Genomic DNA, 22,867 nt, shown 5'->3' with positions numbered 1-22,867 from the left:
ATAAACGATCTGAGGAACAGGGACAAACAAGGACCCAAGATGTGGCAGACAAGCAGCAAAGTGCATCAACAAACAGCCAAAAGTCATGAAAGAAAAGTTGGATCATATGCTTTGTTTAGTATCTTGAAATTATAAGCTGATAGAAATAAACTTATTTTGGAAGTGTGGTAGCAAAAGAAGAAGAGATAGAGATTCAACTGAAAAAACAGCCAGCTGTTCATCTGGACACACGTTTTGACCAGGTACAGTGCCGTTTGGATGACCAGGTACAGTCTGCTACCAACCCACTAAAAAGTCCATTTGTGTGTTGATTTTCTTCTGACACCGGACTGGCAGGCAGGCGGCAACCTGCGCTGGCTTGAAAGTTGCCCTGCGTTCAACACGTCGTCCTTCGCTTGCTTTGAATGGAAGAATGTGGAGAAAAAGTGGCCAACAAATGTAGATAAAATCACACACAGATATCTAGGTAGGAGAAGAAAAAGAAGGATTGATAGATCTAGGCAGGCTGGAAGAAGCTCTAGAGCCCTAGAGAAGAGAATAGATAGACAATGGGGTCTGATGCGAGGCCTGGCGGCTTCGATTGCTTGGAAGAGCTAGTGCGGCACAAGGGATGCGTTGTCAAGGATGGCGGATTTGCAACGCAGCTGGAGAAGCACGGCGCTCTCCTCAACGATCCGTTGTGGAGCGCGCTCTGCCTCATCACCAATCCGGGCCTCATCGCTAAGGTTTTTTTTGTTCTTGCGGTTCTTGTTTGGATGGATGGGTGGAAAGATCTTTGCTTTGCTTTGGCTGGAGTTTTGGGAGTGATTGTCTTCTTTTGGATTGGATAGGTGCATTGGGAGTACTTGGAATCGGGAGCGGAAGTTCTTGTCACATCCTCGTATCAGGTAAATCTCAAGTTTCCCTTCTAATCTCTTTCCTACGGCATTTTCTCTTATCTTGAGTTTATACGAACCTGTTTCTTGTTTGATTCGTTCAGAGCTTACTTTGTTTTCTATCGATTTCTAAAAGTTCGATTCTGTTTTTTTCTTGACGAAGTAGTTCCTTGTTTTTGTCCACGGCTTTAGATGATTGAGTTATTGTTTGACTTTCTAGTGTTAAGTTAGCTTGCTTCAAAGCCTCAACTCCTTGATTTTTTTTCTTAAATTGAAAGCGTTGGTGTTGTTTCGTCCAGGCCACACTTCAGGGATTCCAGTCTCGTGGGATAAGTCTGGAAGAAAGCGAGGCTCTTCTCCGCAAAAGCGTGACGCTGGCTTGTGAAGCTCGGGATCGGTTCTGGAGGACAAAGAGAGCTCAAGGAGCTGAGAGATTTAATCGTCCTCTAGTCGCAGCTTCGATTGGAAGCTATGGAGCATTTCTAGCAGATGGTTCCGAGTATAGGTACTCTAAAAGTTCTTCCACCTCTTTTCGGAAGCATCAAACTTCTTTGTTCCAGCGGTGACTATGGTCCAGGAATGACTCTAAAAAAGCTCAAAGATTTCCATCGACGAAGGCTTCAAATTCTTAGCAGCTGCGGCCCAGACTTACTTGCCATCGAAACAATTCCCAGCAAACTCGAAGCTCAGGTTTGATAATTTATGAATAAGAAACTGCTAAGGAAAAAACACGGTTTTTTTTTGCTCAGGCTTTTATCGAGTTGCTCGGAGAGGAGGATATTGACGTACCAGCATGGATAGCATTTAGCTCCAAAGACGGGAAAAATGTGGTGTCTGGAGACAACTTCTCGGAATCCATAGCCATGCTCGATAAGTGTGACAAAGTTGTGGCTGTGGGAATCAACTGCTGTCCTCCACATTTTGTGGAAGGACTTATTCACGAAGCTCGCAAGGTACCTTAAAATCTTTGACTTGATTTCATGCCTGAAACTTTTACCAGGCTACCTCAAAAACAATCGTGGTTTATCCTAACAGTGGAGAGCAATATGACCCGAAGACCAAACTTTGGAAGGTACAAGAAAGAGTTTCTATAGTTTCCTAGTATTTGCTTCTTTTTTCCTATTTCAGCATGAAGAGAATTGTGAAAAGGATTTTATGGCGTTTGTCAAAAACTGGAAGCGAGCTGGGGCTAATGTGATTGGTGGCTGCTGCCGAACGACTCCAGACACAGTGAGAGGTATTTGCTCGGCAATTTTTTGAAACATAAACCCAGCCAGCTCTCAATTTTGTATAACTCATAAAAAATATGTTCACTCAAACGCAAATCTCAGAGGCTCTAGATAAGAGCGGGGCGCAAAGGTTGCCCCATTTAGTCTATTCTTGAAGAAAAAGAAGAGTTGCTCAAGGCTGCTCGGAGGCAAGAAAATCAAGGTGAAGCAGCAGCAGAAGACGAAGAAGACCGTGGCGGAAGTTCAACAAGAGCCGCATGGATCCAGGTGCTGCAATAGAAAGGGCTTTCGTGGAGTGAAGACGGGAAGGTAAGGTGGACGCTCTCTTGCTGCTGGCCATGGCCTCAGGGATGCTGTGAAGATGATGATTGCAAAGTGAGGAGAAGCAGACAGGGTATGCCAAGGCATGGCATTAATAACAGCTATATTAATCCTTCCTTTGAGATTATGACTTTAGATCAACACAATATACTTTATAGCATAATGTTTTAACTATAATTTTGCCTCTATCAAAGCCTTGTAAGATTTGGATGAATAATTCCTCAATTTATTCTTCGTTAGTATTGGTTTTAACTTTTTTTAAGCTGGAATCAAATACAAGAGTTATAAATGTCCAATTTTCATGCTTATGTATGTCTTGTGACACGCTATTAAAAAATGTGTCATCTAAAAGTCTTTTGAGTAAGAACTTCCTCAAAAGGAAAAAAATTTAGAGTAGTTGATTATGTTTTCCACATCAAATAAACTCCATTCCTTTTTCTTTAAGATTTTTTTCAAGAAATTACTGGCAAAACAATTTAAACTTGAGTTTCTTGGCAATATATACCATACTCCAATTTTAAACTCGTCCCATGTTCTATGAATTTAATGATGGATGAGAAACTATCTTTTTTGTATTGTTTAGAAATGTAGATTAGGAAGAGAATATAGTTTTTTCTATTGATGAAAACTTAAAATATAATCTATTACAATCTTCCTAAATTTAAATCTAGAAATACTTCTAGCAACATTGTTTTCTTGAGTATCATATCCTAAATCATAGTTTTTACCATCCCACTCATCCTAAAACCTAGCACTACTAATTATCATTATGTTATGCATAGTAACACAAGCTGTGATGTAATTAAACTATGTGTAAGGAGGGGCTAGGTTAGTGGTGAGATCCTTTATTGTTAATTTGATGAAAACACCAAAACCAGTTGAAATATGTATAAAAAAGAAATGAGATAGAAAAAATTAAAAGTTTCAAATTGAAAAACTAATATTGCTTAGCTTTTATGTTTCAAAAGAAGTCCTAGGGGTAGTTGAGAGAGTGATTGTTACATAGATTACACAATACTTATATGTTTAAAATCACATAAAATATTTACTTGTGGAGTTTCTACAATGTCTAAATCCAAATTTTCCTTAAAAATGTTTTTTAGCTTGAATGCATTGAAACATTGAACTTACCATGGCATCCCCCACATTCTACTTGGAGAAAAAAATGTGGATTCTGAATGTCCCAGTAAGCAAAAATGTGGATTCTGAATGTCCCAATAAGGGTATTCCCGGGTGGACCCACACTGTGGGGTACCCCTGGTAATATGGCTATGAGGGGCATGACATGTACAATAGTTGGGACTCAGTATAAAAAGAAGCCAAAACTTCTTCGTTTGCAAAGAGGAGTGGAGGGAAGTTTTACTGATCAAAATGCAGCGATCCAAATTCCAGGCTCCAGTCGTCTCTGCAGCATTACTGCTGGTGCTAGCACTGCTGCGGCGCTATGCATTTCGCCAGGGATCGCCAACAATGTCATTGGAGCTCTCAACTTCTTTCTATGCTAACACTTGTCCCGATCTCCCTCAGATCGTGAGAAGTGTGATTCGCTCTGAATTTTCCAACGACAGTCGATCTGCTGCGTCGATCCTCAAGCTCCACTTCCGAGATTGCTTCTCTCGAGTAAGTCAGAAATTAAAATAGCGTTACTCATTTATGGCTGCCAGGGCTGCGACGGATCGCTGCTCCTCCAGCGAGGAGATGGGCGCTCCGCCAAGGGACTCAAAACCATCAACAACGTCAAGCGCGCCGTGGAGACTTCATGCCCGGCAACAGTATCGTGCGCGGACATTCTTGCGCTGAGCGCCCGGGAATCCGTCATAGCCGTGAGTGAGAATCTCCATCGCGGCTTGAGTTGATCATTCTCTTTCGACTTTGCAGCTGGGCGGCCCTTCATGGACAGTAGAATTTGGCCGACGGGACAGTCCCGCGACCGTCGCCGCCGCAATGGAGGCCATTCCCAGCCCAAACCTCACCGCAACGCAGCTCATCGAGCGCTTCCAAAGGCGGGGTCTTTCCAAGCGTGATCTCGTAGCACTTGCAGGAGGCCATTCCATCGGCCAGGCCAAGTGCTTTACATTTAGCGCACGCCTCTTCAATGGAACCCCAGGAGATAGCATCGATCGGGCCTTCAAATCTCGACTCGAGAAGAATTGCCCTCCAACAGCCCCAGACAGATTGACCAATTTGGATCCATCCCCCACCACCTTCGACAACTTGTACTTTCGAGCTCTCCTGGCCAATCAGTCGCTCCTCTTTTCAGACCAGCAGCTCTTGGAGATTGATCTGGTGGGCTTTGTCAAGGAGTTTGCGGCCAACCAGCAGACATTCTTTACCGCCTTCGCTGATGGCATGATCAAAATGGGCAACCTCTCGCCAATCACAGCAGGGCATGGTGAAATTCGATCCTCGTGCTAGTTTTTTTCCTATACATGTAAATCTATTCCCCACATAAAAATATACACCACAGCCCTGACTATAGAGAAAGGAATGTTGGCATATCCCGTATAACTTTAGAGCTTGATGATGGTGGTGGAAATTTTCTCGTCCCGCTTGGTGAGAGATTCCATTCTTCCCAATCAAGATAGCTCGTGTAATCACTTTTGCCAAAGAGCCAAGATTTTCGTCGCGAGCCAGGGCACATCGTCGCAGCCGCATCGGCGAAGAGCCAAGATTTTCGTCGCGAGCCAGGGCACATCGTCGCAGCCGCATCGGCGAAATTTCAATTGCCACGATTAGGGTTGTTCAACTCTTAAACCCTAACGTTAATATATATAAACCTTAGGTTTTAGACGTATTGCCACGCAATGGCGAATATTCACTGACATATACTTGCTTGCTGTGGAGAAAATTTTGTGCTGCCTAGGGCTAGCTAGGCGCTGCGATCGGCAGGAGTGATGCGCTTGGGCGCTCGGTGTCGTCATGTTTGAGGCTCATGTGAGTGATCGATCGCTAGTTTGGGGATTGGAGAGATGGATTGCATTGGCGGACTGGATTGAGCTCGCGATTTTCTCCATTTCTTGTTTCTGCAGGTCTTGTATCTTCTTCGCAGATACCTGGGCCAGTATGTGCGGGGTCTCTCAGCGGAGGCGCTCCAGATCAGTGTGTGGAAAGGTGAGAGCTAGATTTTTTGCTCGCGAGGTGTTGAAAGTTTGGTGTTTTTTGGACAGGCGATGTAGTGCTCAAGGACTTGCAGCTCAAGGCTGAAGCACTGAATGCTCTGAGGCTTCCTCTCACTGTCAAAGCTGGATTCCTTGGGTCTGTCACGTTGAAGGCAAGGCATTGATCAAGAAAAGTGTACCTTCGATTCTTATGCTTTCGTTTTTCTTAGATTCCTTGGAACAAGCTTGGAAAAGATCCGGTGATTGTACTTCTCGACCGGGTTTTTGTTTTGGCGGAACCTGTTGAAGATGAACAGCTTTTCAAGGTACGATTTGGTTTTTAGCTTCAAGCGTTACGGAAACTTTCGTGAAATGCGGTTGCAGAACGAGAACATGGAAGCCTGGCTTGACGCTAAGCGGAGCCAGATTGAGGTTAGTACATACTTGCCTGTGAAGTTTATTCTCAAACGCTTTTTGTGTCTTAAGGAGCTGGAGATGGCATTGCTTGATGCGAAGGCAGGAAGATCCGGTGATGATGCGGTATGTGCCGCAAAATGCTGTTTGAGGTTTCGTGTTAAATTTTCTGTTTTTTGCAGTCGCCGGAAAGTAAGTCCTGGTTAGGCTCGCTCGTTGCGACGATCATTGGCAATCTTAAAGTCTCCGTGACTAATCTTCATATTCGTTACGAAGACACCCTCAGGTCGCGTTCATCTCTATCAAGCTAAATGCTGGTACTGATACTGGCTTCATTTTTCAGCAACCCCTCCCATCCATTTTGTTTTGGCGTTACTTTAGCCAAACTTGCCGCTGTGACCATTGACGAGAATGATGTAGAAACCTTCGTAACTAGCGGAGCTCTTGACAAGCTTCACAAGGTATTTTGATCAATTTTGTAACGTGTACTTCAGTTTCTTTTTTCCTGCTTGCTGTGCAGTCGCTCCAGCTGGATAGTTTTTCTATCTACCATGACTCGGATACTGGGCCGTGGACTCTGGAGAAACGGTGGGATGAGATGACATCCAAAGAATGGAGCGAGGTTTGTGTTTTCTTCAATGAAAACAGCATTTAAAATTATTATGGTTTCAGATGTTTGAACCGAGTATTAAAGGGAAAATACAACACAAGTACCTGCTTCATCCGGTTGCTGGCCTGATGAAGTATCACCGGTGTGGAAAGAGAGAGAAAAGGGATTCTAAAACACCTTTTCAGAAGGCTTCTCTTGTTTTGGATCAAGTGTCTATTGCTGTGTCTGAGGTTGGTTTCTCTAAATGCTACACTTGGGTTAACTTTCATTCTGTTTTAGGATCAATATCGGGATGGTATTCAACTGTTGGAGGGTGTTTCACGGTACAGGATACGAATGGAGTTCTCTCTCTTCAGACCTATGATACCCGTATTGGTAGATGCTAAGGCATGGTGGCGCTATGCTGGTCGTGCAGTAACGCAGCAGCAGAGAAAGTCAAGGTTCGTTTTGATTAATAACCGAGTATGCTAAAGCAAATGTTTGCAGGTGTAACTTCTCTTGGGAAAATCTGTCTCGAGCATCAGGGTTACGAAAGAAATATGTGGATCTTTATGTTAGCGGGCTCCAGCAGGGCAAGTTTGACAATTTTGAAATAAGGCAAATCGACCGGGAGCTAGACGTAGAAGTTATTCTACTTTGGAGGTCGGTAGTTTGTTTATCCTTTCTGTTAGTTGATGGAGGAGTGGTGGCTGCAGAATGCTTGCCCATGCAAAAGTTGAGACGGCAAAGTTAAAAGAGGCAGCCGCGGCACGCGAAAAGTCCAGGAAAAGCACCTGGTGGCCATTTGGCGGGTATTGTGGCATATGTTTTCATTTGTTTTACATTAATCGCTTGCTATGCAGGAGCGGCGCTGGTCCAAGGGCCTCAGTTGCCCAAGGCCCTGAAACGGAAGCGGCCCCAGCGCAACTTACAAAGGAAGAATGGAATAAGATTAACGAGCTTCTAAGCTATCAACCGGGGCAAGACTATCCGCTGCTTTCTACTCAAGAGCCACAGAACATGCTGCAAACAATGCTCGACGTGACCATAAAACAGAGCTTGGCGTGCATAAAAGACAGCACCGATTTGGTCATATTATGTGGGACTTTCTCCAATTTAAACGTTTCTCTCAAGCTGTTCCCGAAAACGTTCTTCTGCGACACTAAGTTGACGTACTATGGCCTTTCATCTCCAGAGGGGCCTCTCATTTCGGTAAGCTGAATGGAATTTGCTTGTATTAAGATGATAATATCTGTTTGGTTTGACAGAGCGTGAGTAGAGAGGGAAGAGCACAAGCGTTGGATTTGACGTTTGTGTATGTTCCTTTCGAAGAACATTTGGATTGGAAGCTGTCTGTGGCGATGTCATCATGCTATGTGACGGTAACGTTTTGTGTTGAAAAAGTTCATCCCAGCTTACATAATGCGTGCAGGTTTGGAGATCCAGTTTTGACAGGGTCATGCACTTTATGAAATCTGGCCAAGCTATGAGCCCGACAGTGGCTTTGGAAACTGCTGTCGCTTTGCAGGTATGAGGCTCCGTAGCAAAAATATATGTTACTCATTTCACAGTGCATGCATGCCAGACAAAGCTAGAAGAGGTAACGAGGCGTGCTCAAGAACGGATACTATCTCAACTAGAGAAACAGAGAAGGTATTGAAAAGTTTATGCTACTCTTTTTGGCTTGACTTTTTCTTGCATGCAGGTTCTCTATAGATATTGATCTTGACGCTCCAAAAGTTTTAATTCCTGCACTCAAAGATGAAGGAATTGGAAAGAAAAGCCAATTGTTGGTAGACTTGGGACATTTTAATCTTCGAACACTGGTACGTGCATAAGATGCATCTAAAACTTGCAACATCCTTCTTCAGGGGAATGACGACGTTGAGTTCCTGAAACGAAGGCGCTACACTAAACTTCATGTATCTGGACGGGATATATCGGCTTTCTTTGTTGATGGGGATTTCGAATGGGCTCACTTTCCTGCGCTGGCCACAGATGCTTGTGACAATGCATATTCAATCTTTCCTGTACTTGACCGTTGTGGGATGTCGATTATGCTGCATATGGTGAAGCTAGTTACGACATAGTTTGTGGTTATTGACTTTATGTTCCAGGCTCAATATGAAGATTTGAATTGGCCTTCAACATGCGTAGCAATTGAAGTTCCTCGCCTTGGTATCCATTTTTCTCCTGCAAGATACCTTAGGCTGCTCTATCTTCTGCACGCTCTGGAGTCGGCTGACCGGTCCAGCTCCCAGCCGAACGCTTTATCTTGGCAACCATCAGAGGCATCTGGAGATGCACGGGTGCTTCTGTGGGGGGTAAATTGTTACTTTCCTCGTTCATCAGCGTCTAAGCATCGCTCATTCTGCAGGGAATCGGTAATATTACTGCAGAATGGCAGCCTTGTTGGATTACATTGGCGGGGCCATACCTGTACGTTCTAGAGGCAGAAGACTCAAAGACATATCAACGTTATTGTAGGCAAGTAGTCGTGCGGTGTATAAAGTTCTTGTCTTAATCTTTTTTTGTGTTTTACAGCTTAAATGGCAAACAAATAGTTGAAATACCTCCCGAATATATTGATGGTTCAGAAAACGTGGTTGCGGTTTGTAACAGGGGTATTGATTTGCAGAAGGTATGCTTGTTTTAGAGATGGAATTCAAACAGTTCTTGTCTTGCTCTAGGTAATCGAATCTTCGAGCGCAGTTGTTCTCCAGTTGAAAAGTACAGAATCAAAGGCGTCTTGGTTTAAGTATCTTACACTTGCTACTTACCGTTCGTCCGTAAGTTTTTCATATCACTTTTACATGGTTTCATGAAGCTATTTAACTGTTCAGGCTTCAGTTTCTCTTCTGTCTAATCCCGAAGAGACGAGTACAAAGGTGTTGGATTCTTCAAAACAACTCACTTTATTTGTTTCTGGCGCTCTAAAGGAGTTAAGCATCTCTGTTTCCGGAAAGGTATGGTTCCTTCATTAGTTTTGTAGGTCTTAATGAACGTTTATAGATTGGTAAGCCGGGAAATGACGAGATTGTCATAGCAGAGCTCCAAGCATCAGGTGGTAAGGTGAGTTTGGCTCAACACAGGATTCTAGATATGTGAACTTAAAAACTGTTGCAGGTGAATTTGCTGCAGCGGCCGTACGACATGAAAATAGCAGTGAAGCTACATTCCTTAAAGATTGAGGATAAGCTCCAGGGATCAGTTTCTCAGTCCTGTCGGTATGTTGCTCGATCAGTTTTGTCCACAACTTTTGTGGGAGCAGAAGAACCACAAGAACCAGAAGCACCGAAACCAGATGACGATGAACAGTTTAAAGACGCTCAGCCTGATTTTGGAGGATTTTCTGAAGAGGCCGAAAAGCTCGTTCTAAGCTGGCAGCCTGACCAGGCCAACTTCCTTGAGATATGGGGGAGCTTGGATCAGTTGTCCGAAAAAGCTGAAGGTTCAGAGGCATCTGATTTTGTCAAGGTGATACTTGTCCTGAGGGAAACAGAGTCTTCCGAATATGTTGATACTGATACGCAGGTATTCGTTTCTGTACTTTTGTATGCTCTCCTTATCTAAAGTCTTCATATTTTGCAGATGATTATGAAGATGGCCACCTTAGACTTTTTCTGTAATCGTCCAACAATAGTCGCGTTGATCGAGTTCGGAATGCAGCTCAGTGAAATTATGGAGGCAGAAGAGTCACCATCACAGGCTGCTCTTTCTCTGGAGGTGGAGCAAAGACAACTTGTTAAAGGATTACTAGGACGAGGAAAGTCCAGGGTTGTGTTTGGGCTCAAAATGGATATGGAGAGCACTCGCATTTTCTTGAATCTGGAAGACGGATCTCAACTTGCTATGTTGGCTCAAGAAAAGTTTCAAATGGACTTAAAGGTGCGTGCTTGATAAGCTTGGAGAGGCTTAATGTGTTGAACGCAGGTATATCCTGGTTCTTTCACCATCTCAGGAAATCTGGGAAACTTGCGGGTCTGTGACATGAAGCTTGGCCCTGAACACCGATGGGGCTGGCTTTGTGACATTCGAAATCCTGACTCCGGTTCACTTGTCGAGGTACTTTCTTCAGACAGCTTGTCTGTCGTAAAATAACATTTCTTTTATAGATAGAGTTTCAATCCTTCAACAGAGACGATGACGACTTTGAAGGCTGTGACTATAGTTTGGTTGGAAAGTTTTCTGCGGTTCGAGTAGTTTTTCTTTACAGATTTATACAAGAGGTTCGTATCTTTGCTGCTAATATATTTTAGCTTGATGTTCTTACTTTTTCCCATCTTCAGGTGGCTGCTTATTTCTATGCACTAGCCTCCCCTCAAACTCAACAAACTCAACAGATAATCACAGTTGTCGATGGTGGTACTGAAAAGATCATGCAGCAAGCTGATATGGACGGAGCACCCGCTTTGAGGCTTAATTTATCGATGGATACACCGATCATTATTATGCCTCGCAGTTCCAGCAGCAAGGAGTCCGTATTTTTTCCGTTAATCTTGTTGTTTCTCTAACATTCTTGTCACCAGGTTTATGGAGGTTGATCTCGGCCATTTGAAGCTGTCAAACACATTTGAATGGCATGGAGGCTCGCGGGACGTAGTTTCTGCTGTCCATCTCGATGTTTTAGACGTGGATGTAAGCATGAGGAATTTTGTTCTTTTATATATCCTATTCACTCCTCCTCATAGATTTCAGGAGTAAACATGGTGGTCGGAATTGATGGTAAAGCAGGGAAGCCCATGATACAAGAAGCTCAAGGTCTACATGTGACCATAAGGCGTCCTTTGCGCGATCTTTTTCAGAAAGTACCTGAAGTGCAAGTTGATGTCCAGGTAAAATTCCGGCGTTGTGCTTGCCTTTCTTGCTTACTTCGCGGTTGCTAGGTGCTAACTTTGTGCGGAGTAATGTCGGACCGAGAATATCTGGTCATTATTGATTGTGCTTCAACGAATATAAACGAGCCACCTGACGTGCCGCCAAACTTTCGAGAATCGACTTCGAGCGAATCCGATGACCAAGAAACTCCAAATTTCAAATCAGTGGAGCTCGAAGAACATTTCCGTGATTCTCAGACATACTTCACCAAAGTTTGGGTTATAGTAGATGTGTTATATGCAGAGCTGGAACTATTCAAAGGTATAGAACGTGAATCCCCTCTTGCTCGTGTCGAGGTAATTCTACAAAACGTTTCCTTGATTTCATATACTGACGATTGGTTCTAAAACTAGGTGCACGGTTTTTGGCTTGGTTATCGTTTCGCATCAACACTGGAAACCGATATTTATGTCACATTACCAAAGCTCTCGGTTGTGGATCTCCGGCCTGGCACGAATGCAGAGATGAGGATGATGTTTGGCTCTATTGCCGATGTCGAGAAAGACGGCCAGCCTAGCGAAAGCGAACATAAGTCTGTCACTCGACTAACGATGTTAGTAATGGACCTGCGAATGAAGCCTCACGCTCAGACTATTGTTATTCGGATGCAACGACCTCGGCTGCTGGTGGTGGTGGATTTTCTCTTGGAAGTCAGCCAGTTTTTTGTCCCATCGGCGGTGGCATCAACTGGTGATGAAGAAAAAGATCCCCTCGCAACAGCAAAGCACGTCAGGCTTGTTAGTTCTCATTATCGGCAAGAAGAGCCAATGTCGATAATATCACCGGAGCGTCAAGTTATCGCTGATGCAGTTCACATCCAAGAGTTTTTATACGACGGATGTGACCGGGTGCTGGAGTTACAAGTTGAAGATGATTATGCTGGTGCCAACGCAGAACCTGTTATCGTTGTTGGACATGGGAAGAAGCTGCGTTTCAAAAATGTTAAAATCAAGGTATAGATGTGCTGTGCTACTTTTTTTTACCAACACATCTGCAGAATGGAGCGCGTATTCACGAGTGCATCAAACTCGCAAGTGGTGCTAGCTACAGTTTTCATGAAGAAGATGGTGTCACATTTGTAAGTAACGAGGAAAAGATCACGACAGTAGTGGATGAAGGGTCAGCAACAGATCCAGGGAGCCCAAAACTTGACGATCATGGGGACTCCAACCAGGACTTTCTTCTGGATGTACAGGTATATGCACTTGAACTTTTTCGTGTTTGCTCATGTTTTCTAGCAGATTGTAGCACCGGAACTGACATTTTACGATAGCACAAAATGGCCATCGTCTACAACATTGTCCCGGCAGGAAAAACTCCTGAGAGCAAAAATGGATTTTAACCTTATGTAAGTTGCTTATTTCTTTTCCTCTTGCGCTAATGCTAGTCTTACAGGTTCGCGTTGAAAGGTGAAAACAGATGGGTGAGGAGTTTTGTGAAGGGACTAAGTGTAGAAAACAGTTCGGGAGTCATGATATTAGATCCACTTGATATTTCTGCCGAGTACGTCTGTGCCCAAGGAAAGTCCAATATTCTAGTCACCGCATCAGACGTTTTCTTGCGGCCCTCTTTCAACGTTATGCGGTTGGTAATGCGTTTGCACGGTGATGCTGTTGCACGATTCCATCTTGATCGCGGAGTCATACATCGTTGCACCCATTTTGACCGAATATGGGTGAACAAGCCAGGTTTAAGCTGGTCTTTGATTAATTATTGTTCTTAACTTTCGTATCACCGCAGGGAATACTTCTTCGCCCGAAGTTACTTTCTGGAGGCCAAAAGTTCCTCCTGGCTACGTGATATTAAGCGATTGTGTAACCTCGGGGTGAGTGATTCTTCGTGGCGAGAAAAAAAATTATGTACTGATCTTTTGCATTTGCAGGACGGCACCCCCGTCTCAAGGGGTTGTAGCTGTTTTCAATTCTCACCATCGAGTTAAAAAGCCTTTAAAGTTCGACCTTGTCTGGAGCTCGTATGGGAATTCCAGCAACTCAGTTTTCAATGAAGAACCATGCTGTGTTTGGCTCCCGGTTGCGCCGCCAGGATACAAAGCCGTTGGCTGTGTGGCCGAGCGAGGAACTTTTCCTCCCTCTTTAAATACTGTCCACTGCGTCAGATCGGACCTTTTGACATCGAGTGCAGTCACAGACTGCGTTCTGTGCATTCCTCCTGGTGACAGGTATTTAGCTGAGTCTTGTTTCTTTCTTTCGGTGAAGAAGCTAAGCTTTTGTGTTTCCTGTGAAGGGACTATGCGGATGGTTGCAGCATTTGGCGTGTAGACAACACGATTGGCTCCTTTTTTGCACGCTCTTCTGTTAATCCACCACAAAAGGATATGTTGTGCGACCTGCGTCACCTAGTTCTGAATCACTTGAGTAGTCCGACCGAGAGAACGGACGACGCTGTCGAAGTTAAAGTGGTGGAACGTACGCCTCATCCTGCACCACGAGCTAGCAGAAACTCCTTGACTACTCCTCAGTTTGAAAGGCTTTGGTGGGACAAAGGCACGGAAACCAGACGCATGGTTTCGATTTGGCGGCCTATCCCAGCCAGCGGGTATGCAATTGTTGGCGACAGCATCGTTGACGGGTACGTGAAGTCTTTCAGTCACAGAGGAAGTTTGAACGTTTCTTTTTGTTTTTCAGGCTCGAGCCACCAGGCATTGGATTAGTTTTACGTGATGATGGCACAGGACGTCTCTGTAAACCCATTCGTTTCCAGCAAAAGGTTCACATTTGTGGGAGAGGCCTTGAAGATGTGTACATCTGGTATCCAGTCGCACCGGCGGGCTATGTTGCCTTGGGATGTGTTGCAACAACAACGCCTGATCATCCTCCACTTGATATGGTCCGGTGCGTTCGTATGGATCTTGTGAGTCAAGGAAGTCTTTCCAAGCGTCCAGTGTGGAGCTATATAGGCAGCCGTGGTGGTCACAGCTGCTGCTTGTGGAAAGTGGAGAACCAGGTATCTTCAAGATCTCATATCATTTTGGCTCATTCCACGACTTTTTGTATGCAGGCTAGCACTTTCATTGCTCGTGCTGACTTGAAAAAGCCTCTCGTGCGGATGGCATACTTCCTTGCCGAAACTGGACGGCCTAAAGTCCGGGAAAACCTGACTGCCGAAATGAAACTTGGACGTTTATCGGTTACTGTCGTTGACGATCTTTCTGGCATGGTATGCGCAGTTTTTTATATATTGTTTTAAAACACTAGTAACTTTGTTATTGCAGGCAACACCTCTTGTTAATGCGACTTTAACCGGTGTCAACTTAGCAGCCCATGGTCGACCGGATGCTCTGAATGCCGTGGCATTGACATCGATTGCTGCGTCCACGTTCAACGCGAGCCTTGATGCTTGGGAACCACTGATTGAACCATTTGATGGCATTCTGAAGTATGTGACACCTTTTATAAGTTTCTAGCCATGACCTTACCGTGCTTGTTTCTGTGTTTGGCTATAGATACGAGTTCTATGGTGGGGATTCGGATGCAACGTTAAAGATTGGTAGACGTGTTCGAATCACCGCAGCCAGCACGGTCAGCATTAATATTACATCTGCTAGCCTGGAAGCTCTGATAGGAGCTATGGCTGTCTGGCAAAAGCAAACCGAGTCGGAACAAGAGGCGCTAAGCGCGATGAGGACGGTATAATTTTTCTTTCTTGATGGAATACATACACTGACTGCGTATGGTTGTGATGATAGGAGAAAACGGATTACAAAGCAGGAATGACGGGCAAAGCTGCATTGGAGGAAGATGACAGTGAGAAGCTTGTAGTTCAAAATATGCTCTTTTCTGAGCTCTACCTGAGAACTTTCCGAAGCGGCTTTGAGAATGTAGAAGTGCTGCAAGAAGGAGAAACGTCCATTATTCCTTTGCCACCCCCTAGCTTTCCCGACAAGCTGGCAAGCGGGGTTCAAAAACCATCCCGGCAATTTGTCGCAGTTCACGTGCTTGAAGCAAAGGTAATTTACATTATTTTGTTATCTACATTGTTAACGGCTTGTCGATGCAGGGCTTGTTGGTAAATGATGATGGTAATTGTCCCGATTTTCTGTGTGCTCTTCGTTTAGTGACTACGAAGCAGCTACCTGAAGATCCGAAAGCGCTCCCACAAAGTGCTAGATCTCGTTGCGTGCGTCCAAATGACGTGCAGTCCCTGTCCCGGGCTTCAGCAAGCTGGAATGAAGTTTTCATTTTTGAAGTTCCGTCACAGGTAAGTAATTTCATTACTGTTTCTTTACAGTATTGATTGTTTAGCACACAGGGGTCTGTGAATTTGGAAGTGGTTATTACCAATCAAGCTGCTAGAAGTGGAAAAGGTACTTTCTTCTTTGTTACTTGAAGTTCCATATGTTTTATTACTCTTTGCAGGAGAGGCAGTCGGTATTCTCTCACTTCCTGTGAAAGAAGAAGCGAGTCATAAAGTATCTCAACCTTCGACGTTGTGGAAAATGGTCAGGCAGTCGATTAGTCAAGAATCCTGGCCAGCTGCTCAAGCCAAAATTCTCTCCTTGAGACCGCCTCGAAAGCGGGTATATACAGCTGACATTTGCAATGCTAGTTTAGCTAATGGTTGGCTGTGCAGGGAAACATTGCAGAGCTGCAGTCTCAAGAGTGTGGCAACATAGCTGTTCAGCTTTACTTCTTCTCTACTGCACCAGATTGGCGACGTGACAAGGATGAGAAACTGCCGACGAAAGACTATGGCCTGCTGTTTTCGTGCCGTTCTGATGGTCCTTGGGAAAGCTTGCGGTGCGTGCTACCATTAGCAACAATTCCCAAAACAGTTGGTGAGCAACAAGTTGCTGTGGACGTAACGATGGATCAGGGTCGAAAGCATGCTACGTTTCGGAGTTTGGTTATCGTCGCAAACAACACAGACATGGCGTTGGAAGTGGCTATATGCCCATATTCTCTGCTCCATACGCCGAATGACACAGATGGTGGCGCTACATCTTTAGACAATTCTACTCGTGTTGACGAAGAATGCTTTGAGAACCAAAGATATCAACCTTTAGCAGGGTGGGGAAGCAAATGGCCGGGACATCTTATTCCGACCGATCCCGGACGGTGGAGTACGCGAGATTTTACTCAATCATCTCAGGTACAAAGTCGATCATTTGTAGAATTGCTTGAACTGACTTGAGTGTATCCTCTTGTAGGAAATACTAAAGGTTCAGTTGCCGCCGGGCTGGATTTGGACTTCAGACTGGACAGTGGATCTTTCTGGAAACGTAGATCAAGACGGCTGGTTCTACGGTCCGGACTTCCAGAGCTTAAGGACGCTGCCAGTTTCTTCTAAGGCATCGAGGAAGTCCACTTTCGATTTTGTTCGACGACGACGTTGGATCCGCACTAGACAACGTGTGCCAGACAACAAGAAGGCGCACAAAAGAGAGGTGGTGGGAGTGATACAACCGGGGTCGTCCATCCAGCTGCCTCTTGCAAGCACTGCTCGTCAGGCAGATTACTGTGCTCAAGTTCGTCCGGTGACAGACACATGCGGAAGTTATCTGTGGGGTCGGTTAATAAGCGATCCAAATCCCATTGCTGCGAACTCATCCACGCCAAGAAAGTCTATCAAGCAGAGTAAAAGCAACATCTCCTCACAGGATTTCACGTTGGGCCACCTTGAGAAAAGAGAACAGCTGCTACTATGCGTCACGGCTGATATGACAAGCTCAAAAGGCCATTGCTGGCTCAGCATGGAAGCGGATGCTACTATCCTGTCTGGCGACTTAAACACTCAAATTTACGACTGGAGATTATCAGTGAACGCACCCTTGCGGCTGGAAAACCTTCTGCCTTGCAACGCAGAGTACATAATCTGGGAGAAGATAAATGAGGCCAGGCCGGTCAAACGGCAGCATGGGATAGCTTCAGCCGGTGACTCTGTTTGTGTCTACGCTGCGGATATAAGGAGGCAGATCTTCTTAACGTGGCTGCCACAAGGTGGCTGGAGACCAGAGAAGGTACGTTTTCTATGTTCTTAAGTCTTATTTTCGAAATAAGCTTGCCTTGCTTGCAGGAAGGCGTCCTTATTTTTGATCCAAAGTCTGAAGACCTTCCTCTTGGGTTCTGGATGGTGCATCATGCTAGCAACAGGTGCGTCAGGATTTTATAGCGTGTGTTCTAAACAATGGTATCCTGCAGGAGGCTACGCGTAAGCCTGGAGTATGACTTTGGAAGCTCACTTCTGGCTGCTAAAACCGTGCGTTTGCTCGTGCCATACTGGATATCCAACGATACCGGGTTACCACTGGCCTATAGAGTGGTTGAAGTCGAAAGCTCGGAGCCTCTTTCTACACCGAAGGGCACGAGGAATTCTAAACTGGCTACACCTGCAAGAAAAGCAAGGATGCTGCCCGTTACTCGCGTTCTTGATGTCATAGAAAGCTCTCCTGCCCCGCTCATGCTTTCGCCTCACGCTCAACTGGACCGACTAGGTCCACTCCCGAATGCTCCTCGAGTGGAGGACGTGCTTTCGCCTCGTATTGGGCTAGCTGTGTCTGCTGCAGACAGCGACAACTTCAAATACGGCTTTTCGTTCAGAGAATTGGAGGATAATGTAAGTAGTTTCTTCTTCTCTGTTTTTTTCTCTTATAAATGCATTTGGACTGTTTTCAGAAGGATCTCATAGTTGTGAAGGCATACGATTCAAACGGTGGATATGTAAAGCTGACAACCACTTTGGATCTATCATCTGAGAGAACCAAGGTTCGTTTAGACGGAAAATCCGTTGAAGTTTTCTCACGGCTTTAAATATGTGCAGGTTGTCCGTTTTCAGCCTCATTCAGTGTTCATCAACAGGCTTGGCAAAAGGCTACAGATTCGTCAAGGTGATATACAAGCTCAAGACTTTCTATATCCCAATCAAACGCCGAAAACATTTGTGTGGCGCACAAGTGATGAGCCTGAACTTCTCAAGGTATGCCAACACAGAAAGGTCACACTTTTCAAGCTTTGTACTGAATTTAAAATGCAGGTCTATCTCGAGGGCTACAAATGGAGCCCGCCCTTCAACATTGAGACTATTGGAACAACACACTTGAAACTAACAAGTACAAACGGCAGCTCCAAACTCTATATTCGCATAGAGGTGCGAAGCGGATCTAGGCATGCCTCGCAGCTGGTCATTTTTCGATACGCTTCAATTCATGGGCCATACAGGTATAGCCTTTCTACTGTCAAAACTTCCTCTATTTACATTGCTTTCCCAGGATTGAGAACAAGTCCACAGTCTCAATCAACTATCGACAGGAAGGTACATCTTCTGAATCCTGGCAACATCTACCAGCCGGGAGCTGTGATACGTTTGCATGGGAGGATCTTGATCTCCCTCGCATGCTGGAGATCAACGTCGAGGGAGCGGATCCGCATTCATCACAGACGTACAAAATTGATGAAGCCAGAACTCATCAGCTTATTACTTCGAGTAGTCCGGGTCCGGTTTTGCAAGTTAAGGTTCATCGTGATGGTGCCATTCACCTGGTTTCCGTGACCAATTCGATCACAAGACCCGAGGACATGAGTATTGTTCCTGTGTCATCATCCTCCACTCAGCTTCCCGAGCGAACTCAAACTAGCCAAGCGGAGAACCAGTTCCACACGTCAATAGAACTGGCCGAGCTTGGACTGTCGATTGTTGATCACACTCCGGAGGAACTCCTCTACCTGTCCGTGATAAACTTCTTTGTTTCATATTCTACAGGACTTGGATCGCAAATCAGCAGGTAACTTTGTGTTCGTTAAGTTGGATCTCTTCTAATGGTCTGCTTACAGGTTTAAAGTAAAAGTGGACGGCCTCCAAGTTGATAATCAGCTGCCATTGACTCCCATGCCTGTGCTTTTCTCGCCTCAGGACACTGCAAAGAATTGCGAGTTCTTGTTGAAGTTTACAGTGACTCTGAAGGAGAACAGTTTGTCGGATCAGCAGGTTTACCCATACATCGGCATCCAGGTATTACTCGTGTTGCATGCTTTTTTGGTTGCTTATACTGAGAATTTCAGGGTCCGAACGTTCCAAACGTTTCATTTTTGGTGAATATTCACGAACCAATCATCTGGCGGCTTCATGAAATGTTCACCCGACTAAACTTGGGACAGTTAAGAAGCAGCCAGACGACTGCTGTAGCTCTGGATCCGATTATTAGCATTGGGTAAGATAGTGTCAGCTTTTTTTCTCAAGCCTGTGTTCCTTATTATATTTTGCACTTACAGACTGCTGAATACGTCGGAGATACGCTTCAAGGTGACCTTAGCAATGTCTCCAACACAGCGGCCTCGCGGAGTTCTTGGATTCTGGTCCACGCTTCTTACTTCCCTTGGCAACACCGATGATATGCCGGTACGCTGTTTTTATTCTTCAGCAGGAAAGAGCTAATTCATGGCTTCTAGGTTCGCATTACGCCTCATGTCCACGAAAACATATGCATGAGTCAAAGTGCGCTGGTTGCAGCTGCAATCGCAAGTGTTCGTAACGATATGCTCAGTCAACCTCTCAAGCTATTATCTGGTGTGGATCTTTTGGGAAATGCGAGCAGCGCGTTGGGACACATGAGCAAAGGCGTTGCTGCACTCTCGATGGATAAAAAGTTTATCCGGAGCCGTCAAAAGCATGTACGTATCCAAAGTTTCTCACTCTTCACAACTTACAACTTCCACTTGATTGTTCAGGAGACAAAGGCGGCAGTAGAAGACATAGGTGATGGTATTCGTGAAGGTGGCGAGGCCCTTGCCAAAGGATTTTTCAGGGGGGTGACCGGGATATTAACAAAGCCACTGGAAGGTGCTCGTTCGGCGGGAGTGGAGGGATTTCTTCAAGGTGTTGGGAAGGGAGTTATCGGTGCAGCAGTGCAGCCGATGAGTGGCGTGCTTGACCTGCTGTCGAAAACTACTGAAGGAGCCAATGCTACGAGAATGAAGCTGGCAGCTGTTCTCACGTCCGAGGAACAGCTCCGGCGTCGTCGTTTGCCCAGAGTTATTGGCGGTGACAACATTCTCCGCCCATACGATGAGTACAAAGCTCAAGGACAGGTATTCTTGAGGTTCTTTGCAAACTTTATATACGAAACGTTTGCTTCCTTAGGTGCTATTGCAACTGGCCCAACGAGGAACTCTTTTTGGACCCGTAGACATCTTTAAAATTCGTGGGAAATTTGCGGCATCAGATGCATACGAGGACCACTTTAATCTTCCTAAAGCTCGTACACTGATTATCACCCATCGGCGAGTGATCTTGTTGCAGGTAACGGAACGAGTTGCTCTTTCTTTTTTTCTCTTCGTCAACTCCTCACTTCTTGTTTTGCAGCATCCGACTGGCATTCTGGTGCAGAAGAAGCCCGACTTGTTAAAAAACCCGTGCACTATTGTCTGGGACGTGACATGGGGAGAACTCATGACAATGGAGCTAGCTATCGGCAAGCAGGAAACCAAGGAGCCGCATGAGCCTAAACCATCGCGGTTGATCTTGCACCTTCGGACATCCGGCCAGGAGACCTCCATATTCGACACGAGAGAAACTATGCGTGTCGTGAAGTGTCATCCTGGTACCAATCAGCCCGCGGAGATAATGGCATCAATTCAAAGAGCGTATGAAACATTCGGACCTGAACGCGCCGCTATTCGTTCAGAGGTTAGTGTGTTCTACTTCTCTTCCTTGTTTTTCTTATAGTAGATTTTCAGAGTATGAAGCTAAAGCCAGGAAGTAGACCATACGCAGGATCTAGTTCAAGCGCGGCTCCTGCACTTGGACTTTTAGCTGGGCCTGCAGCTCCGGTTTCCATACCAATGCTGGCTACGTTTGGTGCATTGCTTGGCTCCGCGCACCGGAGCTCACTTCTAGCAAAAGAGTCGGATGCTGCCACGGACAAAGTTTTGAGCATCGACGAAGGCTCGTCCACTGGTTCTCCAAGAGCCGGAAGGTTCATCAGTGATTTTGATCTCATATGGTCGAACCAGGTACGTGGATCTTGGCCGGTTTCTTTTCGTGCTCACAAGTTTCTCTCTAACAGGGTGATCCCGATGGTGAAACCAACCCCATATCCATTTGGCGACCGGCCTGTCCGTCCGGGTGAGTGATAGTCATGACACTCTTTTTCTTTTCTTTTCTTTCTTTCTTATTGTCTAAGACTCCTCTGGTTTGTAGATATGCCACCGTTGGAGACGTCGCTCACGCTGCTCATGACCAGCCTGAGAGTGTGCTCGTGTATCCTCTTTCCGACCAGATCTTCCTCCATCCTCAAGGCTTTGATCAGGTAAAAGAAACTATCCTACACAGGACTAAACTTCTCGAACTTCACAGGTCTGGCGAGAGCAAGGCCCATCCCCTCTCACAATCTGGATGCCCCGAGCTCCACCCGGATATGTCTCGGTGGGATGCGTCACGGTGGCCGACTTCTACGAGCCTGAGGTGGAGGTGGTGTTTTGTGTACTTAGTAAACACACAACGCAGGCGGTTTACGTGGAGCCAGCGCTCCTGAGGAGTCCATCGCCGGGCGGTGCAGCGTTTTTGACGTGCAGGCTTTGGAGAGTGGCGAATGAGGCCCGGACTTTCGTGGTGCACAGGGATGATGGCCAGCCACCGTCGAGCCTGGCGTGTATGGTAGTGTTGTAGATAAGTACTTTTTTCATTCCGGGACTAAAGCTGTACAGGAGCTCTCCTTCATTGTTCTATACACATTGCAAATAAGCTTCTTTCTTTAATCTTTGGCCAGTTCTTGACGTTTCCTTGTTCGTAGAAATCTGCAGCGATGGTAATTTCAGACAACTTACTAAAAACTTGCTGTAGCAGATTTCTAAAGTTAAAGTGGGTAAGTTGGTAGTATCAAAATCACCGCCAAGCCCACATTGATGGAGGTGGAGCGCTCGAGCGGGACAATAATTATGTGCTCGCCAGCTATCGGGTCGCGACGAAAAACAGAACAAACTCAGCTCAAATTATTTAAAATTATGGGTTGCAACAGGGGGGTGGTCCAGGATTCCGCGGTCGCATTTCTCGATATTCTGCTAGAAGTGGTAAAGAGAAAACTAACGATTTTCATACAAAAATTTACTAGGAGTTTGCTCAAACTCAAGTGTTCTCCGCTCATTCCGAAGCTCGTCGATTGTGAGTGCTGATGAAGAACTATCAAAGAGAAGGCGAGTAGCACCTGAGAAGTGAAGTTCCAAATGGAGTAGTATGAACATCGCTATGATGATAGTGTTGAAATATCTCCTCATTTTTGCTGGTTTTGTAGACCCATCTCTGCAATTTATCAGGAGATGCAATGCAACACGCGGTGTATTGATTGACTAGCCCACTAGGCAGTGGCAAATGCTTACAATCTTCTTCGTTAAAACAACAAAGCAGTTAAAATCTAAACTTCTAGTTATCATGAGTTTTTGCATTTGACTCCTCATGTTTCCAGATTCCGCCCGAGAACGAGGACTAAAGATTTGTCAAGATTTCGAACCCGTA

At 45.3% G+C, this 22,867-nt stretch overlaps 3 protein-coding genes across 3 annotated transcripts; all 3 read left to right on the top strand.

The window, feature by feature from the left end:
* The first annotated feature begins 386 nt into the window (after positions 1–386).
* Positions 387–2,596, top strand: LOC9630845 (homocysteine S-methyltransferase 1). Its single transcript, XM_024672606.1, has 7 exons — positions 387–725; positions 831–887; positions 1,175–1,380; positions 1,436–1,565; positions 1,625–1,828; positions 1,876–1,947; positions 2,004–2,596. Exons 1-7 carry the CDS (start codon positions 549–551, stop codon positions 2,133–2,135), a joined length of 978 nt encoding a protein of 325 aa, XP_024528374.1. The 5' UTR covers positions 387–548; the 3' UTR covers positions 2,136–2,596.
* Positions 2,597–4,369: 1,773 nt separating this feature from the next.
* LOC9630844 (peroxidase 15) lies at positions 4,370–4,840 on the top strand. Its single transcript, XM_024672718.1, has one exon. The coding sequence runs from the start codon at positions 4,370–4,372 to the stop codon at positions 4,838–4,840; it is 471 nt and encodes a 156-aa protein (XP_024528486.1).
* Positions 4,841–5,244: 404 nt separating this feature from the next.
* LOC9630843 lies at positions 5,245–22,113 on the top strand. The gene is made up of 67 exons (XM_024672602.1): positions 5,245–5,359; positions 5,455–5,536; positions 5,593–5,696; positions 5,754–5,849; positions 5,908–5,955; positions 6,010–6,063; positions 6,120–6,223; positions 6,281–6,398; positions 6,458–6,559; positions 6,610–6,777; positions 6,827–6,987; positions 7,034–7,189; positions 7,243–7,338; positions 7,390–7,738; positions 7,795–7,908; positions 7,959–8,054; positions 8,112–8,179; positions 8,232–8,352; positions 8,398–8,595; positions 8,644–8,850; positions 8,904–9,013; positions 9,071–9,167; positions 9,217–9,315; positions 9,370–9,492; positions 9,539–9,598; positions 9,653–10,060; positions 10,118–10,414; positions 10,460–10,591; positions 10,642–10,755; positions 10,816–11,003; positions 11,056–11,164; positions 11,218–11,361; positions 11,413–11,700; positions 11,758–12,357; positions 12,402–12,599; positions 12,646–12,752; positions 12,800–13,092; positions 13,145–13,229; positions 13,287–13,583; positions 13,649–13,993; positions 14,050–14,368; positions 14,423–14,581; positions 14,637–14,800; positions 14,868–15,051; positions 15,111–15,371; positions 15,422–15,622; positions 15,674–15,728; positions 15,781–15,941; positions 15,995–16,513; positions 16,572–17,381; positions 17,438–17,514; positions 17,563–17,977; positions 18,037–18,126; positions 18,182–18,337; positions 18,395–18,579; positions 18,630–19,142; positions 19,192–19,369; positions 19,420–19,568; positions 19,630–19,756; positions 19,807–20,028; positions 20,086–20,445; positions 20,498–20,656; positions 20,720–21,043; positions 21,094–21,369; positions 21,423–21,481; positions 21,557–21,665; positions 21,713–22,113. Exons 1-67 carry the CDS (start codon positions 5,345–5,347, stop codon positions 22,022–22,024), a joined length of 13,095 nt encoding a protein of 4,364 aa, XP_024528370.1. The 5' UTR covers positions 5,245–5,344; the 3' UTR covers positions 22,025–22,113.
* The last annotated feature ends 754 nt before the right edge of the window (positions 22,114–22,867 follow it).

The sequence above is a fragment of the Selaginella moellendorffii genome, unplaced genomic scaffold (assembly GCF_000143415.4).
Source record: "Selaginella moellendorffii unplaced genomic scaffold, v1.0 SELMOscaffold_9, whole genome shotgun sequence".
NCBI lineage: Eukaryota > Viridiplantae > Streptophyta > Lycopodiopsida > Selaginellales > Selaginellaceae > Selaginella > Selaginella moellendorffii.
Note: the sequence above shows the minus strand (reverse complement) of the source record. Positions and strands in the feature narration are given on the sequence as shown.

What these genes read in the sequence shown, in the direction of transcription:
- LOC9630844 (XM_024672718.1), top strand. Translation starts at nt 4,370, where the DNA reads ATGGAGGCCATTCCCAGCCCAAACCTCACCGCAACGCAGCTCATCGAG.
- LOC9630843 (XM_024672602.1), top strand. An exon ending in TGTCATCATGCTATGTGACG is followed by an intron (nt 7,909 to 7,958) that starts GTAACGTTTTGT and finishes TAATGCGTGCAG; the next exon opens with GTTTGGAGATCCAGTTTTGA. An exon ending in ATGTTGATACTGATACGCAG is followed by an intron (nt 10,061 to 10,117) that starts GTATTCGTTTCT and finishes CATATTTTGCAG; the next exon opens with ATGATTATGAAGATGGCCAC.
- LOC9630845 (XM_024672606.1), top strand. Translation starts at nt 549, where the DNA reads ATGGGGTCTGATGCGAGGCCTGGCGGCTTCGATTGCTTGGAAGAGCTA. An exon ending in GCAGATGGTTCCGAGTATAG is followed by an intron (nt 1,381 to 1,435) that starts GTACTCTAAAAG and finishes TCTTTGTTCCAG; the next exon opens with CGGTGACTATGGTCCAGGAA. An exon ending in TTATTCACGAAGCTCGCAAG is followed by an intron (nt 1,829 to 1,875) that starts GTACCTTAAAAT and finishes AACTTTTACCAG; the next exon opens with GCTACCTCAAAAACAATCGT.